This window comes from Podarcis vaucheri (genome assembly GCF_965113315.1).
Source record: "Podarcis vaucheri genome assembly, chromosome: 1".
NCBI classification, from domain to species: domain Eukaryota; kingdom Metazoa; phylum Chordata; class Lepidosauria; order Squamata; family Lacertidae; genus Podarcis; species Podarcis vaucheri.
The window spans coordinates 50,456,528-50,467,348 of NC_138759.1; the positions used below are offsets into that span (position 1 = coordinate 50,456,528).

Consider the following 10,821-nt stretch of genomic DNA (forward strand, 5'->3'; position numbering starts at 1 on the left):
GGATCTTGGCTTGTGTCCAGTGCCTTTAAAAAAAAATACTTAAAAGCGGGGGAGGGGGGAATCGAAATTTTGCGCACGAAATAAGATCCGGTTGTGAAACTGCAGCAACTCCTGTTACTGCTGATATCGCAGCGGCTGATGTGCACACTGTGCAGCCACGGTTAAGCTCCGCTCGTGGAGGTCTCCGCACAGCTCTCTCTCTCTTCTGCCCCAGGATACCAAATAAATAAATAAATAAATAAATAAGGAATTTGGACCGCCTGTGTGAGCCTAACGTACAACAACAAAGGCAAAGGATAAATGGATTGTATCATTAAAAATCCAAGGGATGGAGCAGCGCCACAATGGGGAATTGGAGCATGTGGCGGATTTCCACTTCTGTTGGATCCGTTTCTCTGCGACGTACAGTCGGCGGGTCCTCCGCAGTTGCACTTATCTCGGAAGTCAGGGCTTTGGACCATAGAGTTTTTGCCAAAGCTTTCCTGTCTAGGATTCTGGCTCTATGCCTTTTGACGCGGTGCCCGCCGGGCTACGCGCCCAGACGAGCCGAGGAGGCGGTGCCTCCTCGGTGACGGGCAGCGTGGGGGGCGGGGCTTCGTGGTTGGAAGCGGAACTAGAGGCCGCGGTGCCCTTGGTAACCAAGAGGAGTCACGTGACAGGAGCGGGAGCCCAGCTGAGAGAAGGAAGCGAAGGAGCCAGCGGCGTCTCGCGAGCAATCTCCGACCACCACCCCGGGCAAGATGTCAGGCAAAGACAGGATCGAGGTTTTCCCTTCGCGGATGTGAGTGGCCTTCCTGGTCCTTTCGGGGCCTCCCTTGGGCGGCGGGGGGGGGGGGCGGTCAGTTCCTTCCCTGCGGCCCCACAGCCGGACACTGTGCGCTGGGGGTGGTGGTGTTGAGCTCTCAAATTCAAGCTGCCACGGATCAGCCACAACACCCTTTAGCCGCCGTCACGCGGGTGCATTTTCTCACCCTTGTAATTCGCAATGGAAGGGTGCGATCCGTTTTCAGCGGCCTTAAGAGCCCAATAGAATGGTAGCTATTTTGGATTGCTTCAATTCGCGTTGAATTTGGAGAGCGCTTTGGGGTGCAGAATTTGATACTCGTCAAATTCTGTTTCGAATCCCATAACTATCACCAATGTATTGATTGGCGTTGGTTAAATTTACAAGGGGTTGTGGGAGGAATGCGTTGGAATAAAAAGGTGATGTTACCTGTCATGTAAGTGTCTCCCCCCCCCCCCCATTCAGACAAGTCAGGCTTGTAGGCTTAAAAAATGGGGAAGTGAAATGTGAGTTGTTTCCAGGTCAAAATGGCAAATGCTTTGTCATATGGTCAGATGTCTTTGACAATTATGGAACAAGGTTGTCATTTTATCTGACTATGCAATGCTTGAAATGTCTCCTATTATTAATAATATGTTTGTATAACAGACACTTTTTACTAGTCAGAAGATGATAGGAAGGGGCAGTACTAAAATAAGGGGGGGGGGAGAGGAAAGTGAAGCCTCAAAATGATGCTCAAAAGTAGAAAGCTTATTCTAGTACACAAGATTGCAACCTTAGTAATTTCAAAATAGAAACTTCTTAATAACAAACAACTGTGTTCAGCTTTCAAACTGAATTTTGAGAGGGAGAACTGAGTTTCCTTATGAGCACTCATATTTTGAAGGCTGTAAGTCTTCTGTTTCTTTTAAGTGCCATAAAATTAATTGTACTTCTAGTGCCTAGCTTGGCAGTTTCTCATTTTCACACATTTCCATACTTTTGTGTTAACTTGGAAGTCCCACTGATTTCAGTGGAATTTTCTCTAGGCAGGTATGCATTAAATTTCACCCTTGCAGTACAATCATATGCAGAGTTTTTATTATGAGTATAGATTCCTGCTCCTTACATAGATCAGCCATATTTCCAGTATGTTTGCTGAATCTGGCATGACATTCTTGATAGTAAACAGAGGTATGTTTAGTATCCACACACAGTTTTGCTGAATCTTGTTCCAACTAGTAAATGAGTTAGTCTGACATAGAGAGGCAGTGGTGCAAGCCAGTCAGTGCAGGAATACGGACACCAGACCTTCCCTTCATTTAAAGAAGCTCCAGTTCTCTTCCTTAAGTTGTTTTCCAGCTTAGGCGGTTCCTGGGAGACATATTATAAACTCTCTAAGGAATTGCCATGAAATCTCCTTATTCAATATTTCTAGTACTGCCCAAAATTAGTTTGTTGTTATGTTTCCAATTACTTTTCCTTGGAGATAATGGGAATCATGGGTGGACACAGCAATTACTGAACAGGCAAAAACCATTGAATTCAGGCAAATCCATAGAATGAGCACAGACCGTTGTTTACTGTGTGGCAGCTGCTTGCTACTATTCTTTGAGAAAATTGCAAGCATGTAGAAAGCAAGTTGTGTCTAGCCGTTAGGTGAAGCCAATGTTATTGCTTCTTGCTACAATTATAAAAGTGAGGCAAGGGCCTGCAGTGGTTGTCTCATTATGTGCCAGTTTTCAAATATCCACCATTTGTCATAGGATTGCCTCTGTCCATGCTGCTGTTCATACATTACCAGGTAGCTCCCTTTTCTAACCTGGAACTTCATATTGAGAAAAGTAGTATGTGATGTGATTTGGTTTGTGTTGAATGGTAGAAGAGACAGGTCATAATGCAAAACAAATTATTGAGTTTCCAGTAAGGAACTTAGCTTATGATATGGTTTCGATATTTCTAAAAGTGAAAATTCGGACACAAAGGTTGCTGATCTTCTTTTGGCAGAGTGAACGAATTCTAAAGTTCTCTTGTCAGCACTTCCATAGCAGCCTCCCCATAAATCTGGAGTTTGTCTTCTTTGTTTATTTGGTATGGGGATGCAAACGTGTTTAGAATTGCAGCCTAAAGGTTATAAGCTTATTTCTTCTCCTTCTCCTCCTTCGGCAATCACTCATAGCCAAGTAAGATTGTCTTCCATGAACACAGTCTTAACAGTGAGTCCATAAGTGACTGTGGAGGCCAGTTCTGGATCCACAAGTCCTTCTACAGTGGAGACATAGGTTTCCGGGCAGGAGTTGATCGTGGTGAGAGTTTGCCAAGCATGCCTTCCTCTTAGCTTGTTTCTCCCTTTCGTCCTGAGTTTGAGCATCTTCAAAGTCCATGACACCTTTGGTAAAGGCTGTTCTCCAATTGGACACTCGTAGGCCAGTGTTCCCCAGTTGTTGGTGTTTATACTACATTTTTTAAAGATTTGCCTTGAGAGATTCTTTAAACCTCTTTTATGATGTACCCTTCAGTGCACAGTAGGTATTATTACAGAGTAAACAAGCATAGGATTAGACTGTCAGACATGTGTTGTAAGTGTATGTTCAAGTTATGTGAGCCAAATAAAATTTCCTCTTGTTTTTAGGAATGTGCCTTTTCAGGAACAATCTTCTCTTTCTCCCAGATCATCTCCAGTGACAAGATCAAAAGTATTTATCACTTTTCTGAATTTGACAGGGCTCAGACCATCATGAAGGCCCGTTTGAAAGGAGCCCAGACAGGCCGCAACCTTTTGAAGAAGAAATCTGATGCTCTGACTATGAGATTCCGGCAGATTCTTAAAAAAATTATTGAGGTAGGGTGTTTTAATGTACTGAATTTACCTGTGAAATAAAGCTAAAGAATTTCCAAAGTACGAACCATTATAATAGCAGGAATGAGTTTTGTTCTTTTTAAAACAAGAACAAAACAGGCCCATTCCAGACTTAACTCTCAACTGTAACCTGTATATTGGTTTCAGAAAATGTCCTTTTTTTGGGTTGTGTTTGCAGACAAAGATGTTGATGGGTGAGGTGATGAGAGAAGCAGCCTTTTCTCTTGCTGAGGCAAAGTTCACAGCTGGAGACTTCAGGTAAACCTCACAAATGGGTGTAGTTGAGGGAACTTCTGTGTGAGACATTTGGCCTTCCTCAAGAGGTGAACCATTCCTTTCTGTTTATGGGGGAGATTGGGAGGAAAATGAAAATTCTGCAGCAGATCCTTTAAGAGGAAAAGGTAGAAAGCAAAGCCCATAGGAAATTAAATATATTTCCAGAGTATCTGCAAAGATAAACGAGCAGAAGAAAAATATGAGGGCAGGAAATAACGCTAAAGTTGTGATAGACTCCACAGTGTTCTAAATATTACTACCTACCTTCATATTTTAGCTTCTTCTAGTTGACAAATGACTCCTTGAGTTTCTGTGACTTTGTGTTCCAGTAGCAGTCATCGATTACTCTTTAAAACAAATTACCACTGCATTGCCCACAGCGCATCAGAGCATGTTTTGAAGACTGATCAGCATGGTTTGCTGTGGTCACTGCTTTGAACATTATAAAAATGGCAGTTCACTAATCATGATTTCAGAAACGTTTTAGGAATAAATTGTAGGAATGTTTTAAAATGCAACGTCCCATTTCACAGGCATAAAATATTTCTGTTATTACATTTATGAATAAGAAAAACAGCAGTGCATTTTTATTGGCTCAAGAGCTGGAACCTTTAATTCAGCTTAGTACTGTATTTGGGGGGAAAACAGAACCTCTAGTACTTTTCTGCTTTATAGGATACCATGATGTTGTGTTATGTATACACTGTCCTGGGATTAAGCCTCACAAGTGAGACTTGCTCTGAGAAAACATACATGGAATTGTGCAGCAGGTGCTAGGACCAGGTTTTACATTTCTATGTATGCTGCTGTGTTCGCATTAAACATACTTCATGAAAACTAAGAAAATATACTGGCAATTGCTTCCTCAAATCCGTTGAATACGTACTGATACATATTTGTTTCTGCAGTACAACTGTGATTCAGAATGTGAACAAAGCTCAGGTCAAGATCAGAGCTAAGAAAGACAATGTAGCAGGTGTGTATCTTTATGTTACGCATGTTACAATTATTTTAAATTCTATTTATTTAATTATTTAAGTCACGGAGAAACTACCACATTGATTAGTGCGGCTTATAGTAGAATCAAATAGTTGGAGTGGACTTTGAAGGTTATCGAGGTCCAATTCCTGTTCAATGCAGAATCTGATAGATTGCTATCCAGCCACTCTTTAAATGCCTCCAGCACTGGAGAGCCCACCACTTCCCAAGGCTGTCTGTGATACTGTTGAAGCAGGAGGAAGCTTCTAAAGTTTATCCAAAATCTGCTTCTCCGCCATTTTCACTTGTTTGTTCTAGATTTGGAGCAATAGATAATAACTGTTCTATATTCTGTGACAGCCCTTCATATATTTGAAGCCTGTCATGTCTCCCCTTAAATACTTTTTCTTAAGCTTAAATATACCCAGCTCTTTCAGCTGTTGCTCATAGGTTTCCTGACTTTTCACACTACTGCTGGCCCTGCTCTGGGCACACTTCAGTCTGTCAGTGTTTTTATTAAAATGTGGCTCATTTTATAAACTGAGCTTCAGAGGATGTGTTCTGCTTCATTTATGCCATCATTTCTCATGACATCTGAACTTGGAAACTGTGATTTAAGTGCTCCCTATAAACCAGAATCAAATTGGCTTTAGGTCCCAAAGGGTGTGGTCATGAGCGTTATGAGGACAAGATGGAAGCCACAATAGAAATTAGGAAGTGGAATTCATTAATTGCACAAACTGCTGTGTATCTTTTACAGGTGTGACCCTGCCGGTTTTTGAACATTACCAAGAAGGAGGAGACAGTAAGAAGTGATTTTTCTTTTCTTTTCCTTACCTCAAGAGGTTTTGATGTGATCTTAGCTTTAATATGCCATGTTTGAGACCCTTGAAAACTGTGTCTTCTGTAACTGGCCTGTAGTATAATATAATAGCAATGGTTATGTGGACTATTTACAGCTTCTCTGTAAATGTTTAGGGGAGAATTTAACATTGCACTTTTCTGATCATTCTGTCAAGTGCAAGTATTTCTGCTTACCTGATGAAACGATCCCCCCTCTTTGCCCCTGTGTGCTGTTCTGAGGGTTCTCCCTGCCTTCCATGGCAGATTTTTTTTTTTTTGCGGGGGGGGGGGAGAATCCCTTTAAACTAGCAGGAGCCCTTACACCGACTTCCGCTAGTAGTCTGGGACTAGCCCTCAATTTTTAAAAAAACTATGGGTTGCTTTTAGAGGAGAGGTTAACATGTGAAAGACCACAGGGTGTGGTGTCTTTTAAAATGCAATCCTGAGCTTTGGGAAGTTATGGAAACTCATGCTATTTACTTTCGTAGCGTCATGATTGCATTCTTTGGGCAATATCACTTGTGCAATGGGGCTTCCCCTTCCTTTTGCAGTCCTACCTCCACCCCACTCCTATATTTGTTCTGGAGGGTTCTCCAACCCTCTGGATCAGACTTTGAGGGTACAGGGATTGGAGAGGAAGGGGAAATTCTATCACACTGGTGGAAACCCATTCTGCAAGTGTCCTCCTGACACCATCAGATATATTCCTTTACAACTATTTGCATTTTTCATATTAGAAGTGGAAGCTGAGATGAGTGGCTTTGCAGCTGTCTCATGCTTGGAACCATCCTCCACCCCATAGTAAATATTCTGATGGTTTAGTTTTCTGTTTGGTGGTTGATTTTTTGTTGCTGCTAAATGTTCTGGGTGAATTCTTTCAGGTTATGAGCTGACTGGTTTAGCCAGAGGTGGAGAGCAGCTGGCCAAACTGAAAAGGAACTATGCCAAAGCAGTAGAACTCCTTGTGGAATTGGCCTCTCTGCAGGTAGGTGGAGAAAGAAAACTATTAAAAGGACCTCTGGTATGGCTGTATATATAATAATTCTTTGTGAGGTCTTTTTAAAGTATCTGCTTTCTTTTCTAATTGATCATCCGTAGTTGTTTCTAAGATATACTTTGAGGACAAGAGGAACTGCATATTGTGCTCTGACCTGAAGTCGGGGTGCATGGTGGTGGCCAGGGAGTGGTTTTGGGGTAGGTGTAGCTATATGACTTTCGTTTAAGGCAAAATTAGATTGCAGCCTTTGGACTTGGCTTCCAAAACACTGATGAGCTGACAGTTGCACAGAATCCCACCTTGTTGCACTAAGTTTGTGCTATTCTCTCAACTTCTTTGAAAGGAGCACACAACTGGGTCTTTTTGTTGAGTTGCTGAATCTGAATTATCAGCTGGTAGAACTTTGTGTGCTCACTTTGTGATGCTCACAATGTGGATGTACACATTGTACAATAACCCCTTCGCCACTAACAGTATATTGGGTATAGTTTCCTGTGCAAGAACTAGCAACACCCCCCGCTTTCCACCTTACAAATTAACACTAGAATGTGGGTAAATCAGCACTGGGAGTGCGGGCAGCCTGTTTCTATTTTGCCATCCCCTAATACTGGACTGGTGCAAAACACAAACTGCTAGTAAGTTTGGAAGACTGAGCTGTCAATAAAGACTCTATTTAGGGGAACTTGCATGTGAAATACCAAGTGAGTGACCAAGCCTGCATGATGCCAGATCAATTTATCTTTCTTAGCAATAAAAGTCCCATATATTTGCTGACATGTCTCTGCTCAGGGTTGAGGTACAAAGAGCTAGTGCATCATGCTTTTTTCACACAAATATCTAATTTTCTGCTCATTCTTTTCCCTTTCTATAGACTTCGTTTGTTACACTAGATGAAGCCATCAAGATAACCAATAGGCGCGTGAATGCTATTGAGCATGGTGAGTCAAAGTTAACTTAAGTTAGCCTTGCTCAGCCTGATACCTTCCAGATGTTTTGGACTACAACTGTTGGGGATGATGGGAGTTGTAGTCCAAAACATCAGTGTGTTCTAACTATGGTGAATGAGCTGGTTTGCATAACAGGGCGAGCAATATGTGGACTCTCAGATTGCAGCTGCTTTGCTCCTCCTCAGTCCATTTGGCTTAGGGTCTCATTTGAACCAGGTCCAAATGGAGAGCATAACCAAAAAAAATACTGCCCACCATCAATTGGGTAGTAAATGAAGCTTCCGAATATGCATCCTAATACCATGATGTGATTCAGAGCTGTGCTGATGGATGGTTTTTCCAAGGCCCCATCTCATAGTATTATCTTGGAAGAGGTCAGAATCTAGAAGAACCGTCTCCCTAAGATGACCCTTTCCCCCCACAACCACTGTTTGTGGCCCCTGGAACACCACATCACTGTGAAGCCTTTTTCCTTTTGCTCTGTCACACTCTGGCCATCCTGTGTAGTGCTTAAATTACTGTGCCATACAACGAACTATGCATCTAACTCAGGGGTTGACAACCTGGGCACCCCTTGGCAGGAGATCAGACTATGCACATATCTATGTATGTTCAAAAACATAGATGGCAATCACCAGAATAACTTTTGCATGGCTGCCCTCCTTGTATTAAAGAATCATACTTACTAATAGCAATTTCTTTTTATAGTGATAATTCCTAGGATTGAACGTACACTCTCTTATATCATAACTGAGTTGGATGAGCGAGAGCGAGAGGAGTTTTACAGGTGAGTGACTTGGCCATTCAAAAATAGGAAATTATGAATCTGGAAAATATTGTTGGTATTGTGCAGATGTTAAGTGCGGGGTAAGAAAAATATGTCTTAAGACCTTCAGCCTAAGTCATTATGCCAGTCTGGTTATTCAGAGCTTGGAGTTGCTTCAGGAAAGTTTGCTTTAGCAGGAGGCTCTGCTGATTATTGTTGTTGTAGACCACTTCAAAAACACTTGTTGGGAAGAGGTTTATAAACCCTTAAATGAAGAACATTTGTATATTTTTTTAAAGTACATATATTGGTGGCATTTTTTCTCCTGAACACTTCCTTTTGCGTATCCTCAGGAACAGAATTATGTGGAGAAATAAAAATGTAAACTGAGTTGCATATGGGTATAGCCAGTGGCTGCTGACACCATTTTCTAGAATCACAGCTGCACTTTTTTTGCCCTCTGTGATCTTGGGAATCGCTGCTAAGCACTGTGAGTGGAATCAAAATAGCTGCCCTGGGATGGAGTCTTTTGAGCCCACAAATGCCTCTGTTAACCAGAGAGGAGGGAATTTTTGCACACTCAACGTTTTTCCTGCAACTCCACCAGTTTTCATCCTCATTTTGTAAGGTCTCCCAATTCTGTAGAGTCTATTGGGATGGGAACCTGCAGTGAGGAAGAGTTAGCAAAAATGGCCTCCCCCTTCTTGGATTCCACTCTGTACGAGTGTGCAACCTAGTTCATACTGATCCCCCCCCCAAACAGTCCTTGCTAACCTGATGTCCTCCAGATATTTTAGACTACATCTCCTATCAACCCACAGGCAAGTTGGCTGGGACTAATGGAAGTTGTACTCCAAAAGATCTGGAGGACACCAGGTACTTCCTTTTCTCACCCCTGCTCTAAGCAATAACCTCACTTTTTCTAGGAAGAAATTCAATTTTTAAATAATTGTGCCAAAAGAAAGCAGGTGTTTAGGGCTGCAAACAACTTTCAAAGCTACAATGAAAAGTACACCTCCACCTCCAAATGTTGGTACATTTTGCCCTTAAATTTTCAGCTAAGTTCCACTGAATTGATGGCCCATTACTGTCAACTATTTGAAACAAAATAAAAAAAAATTCCTTCCAGTAGCACCTTAGAGACCAGCTAAGTATGTTATTGGTATGAGCTTTCGTGTGCATGCACACTTATCTGAAGAAGTGTGCATGCACACGAAAGCTCATACCAATAACAAACTTTTGTTTCGACTACGGCAGACCAACACAGCTACCTGCCTGTAACTGTCAACTATTTCTCTTTGGCATAGAATACAAATTTATATTAACTTATGTTTACCAAAGCCTTCAAGTGCGGTGTGTCAAATGGAACAATTTATCATCTAAGGGGTGGCACACTGGGACTGCGACACCCACACATAACAGCACAGATGAGTTTCCTCTCCTCCTGGTGCATGGGAAAGCACTCAGTGCACCAAGCCATTGCAGGGGATGAGAAGCCCTAGCTTGTCCCCAAACTTTGTGAAATTGGAAATAAAATCCCGATAATGGCTGTGTCACATTTTGGGGTGGGGTGTGGAATGTAGGAATGACCTTCTATCTGCACACCATCTTTACAATAATTTGCACTATTTTTCTCTGTAGATTAAAGAAGATCCAGGAGAAGAAGAAGATACTGAAAGAAAAGAATGAAAAACTGCAAGAGTTGCAGAGGGCTGCTGGACAGCTGCGCGAGCCTGCTAATTTGCTTGCGGAGGAAAAGGATGAGGATCTTCTCTTTGAATAGCTGTGGACATCTGTTACAATGCAGGACTCAGAACAGTGAGTTTGAGATACAGTTCTGGACACATTGTGATGCTTTTGTGGCTCTTCATTTGGTGTATTAGCCTGTGCTATCCAGTCTGGATTTATTCCAGGATTTTTTTCTGTTGTGGAAAATAGCTGGTTTGTCCATTGAACACATGCATGAAGCAGAAACATTTCCAGTTCTACATATCTCCATTTAATTTAGTTGGCAGAGAAGTATTGCCACTTCTGCTTCTGCTGTTCTCTCAGCTGTACTTAACTTCATTTTCCCCACATACTGCCAAATTCTTGTGAGCAAAGTTCCTTGTTTTGACCTGCTTTGTGTTCACAAGTGACAGCAACTGTAATAACTTATTAAATGAACAGGCTTTTTTCTTCAAAATGCAATTTTAAAAAAATCTGTGTGATCACATTGTATCTTTTTGTTTCTAAAAGAAAGAATGGTTTCCATTTTATGTTGTATTTGCCAACTCATCTGTGCTGTAAAATCAGTAAAGGAACCTGTGTCTAAACTTGTGTCATTTTTGTAAAACATTTATTAAATCTCCAAAATAGGTAGGTGGGAACTAGTTGAGTGAACAGGATTTC

The 10,821-nt window shown here is 41.8% G+C and overlaps 1 protein-coding gene across 1 annotated transcript; it reads left to right on the forward strand.

The window, feature by feature from the left end:
- Positions 1–562: 562 nt before the first annotated feature.
- On the forward strand, positions 563–10,745 carry ATP6V1D (ATPase H+ transporting V1 subunit D). The gene is made up of 9 exons (XM_082226872.1): positions 563–781; positions 3,488–3,605; positions 3,802–3,881; positions 4,808–4,875; positions 5,638–5,682; positions 6,602–6,705; positions 7,589–7,655; positions 8,373–8,451; positions 10,072–10,745. The coding sequence occupies exons 1-9, from the start codon at positions 741–743 to the stop codon at positions 10,211–10,213; spliced, it is 744 nt and encodes a 247-aa protein (XP_082082998.1). The 5' UTR covers positions 563–740; the 3' UTR covers positions 10,214–10,745.
- The last annotated feature ends 76 nt before the right edge of the window (positions 10,746–10,821 follow it).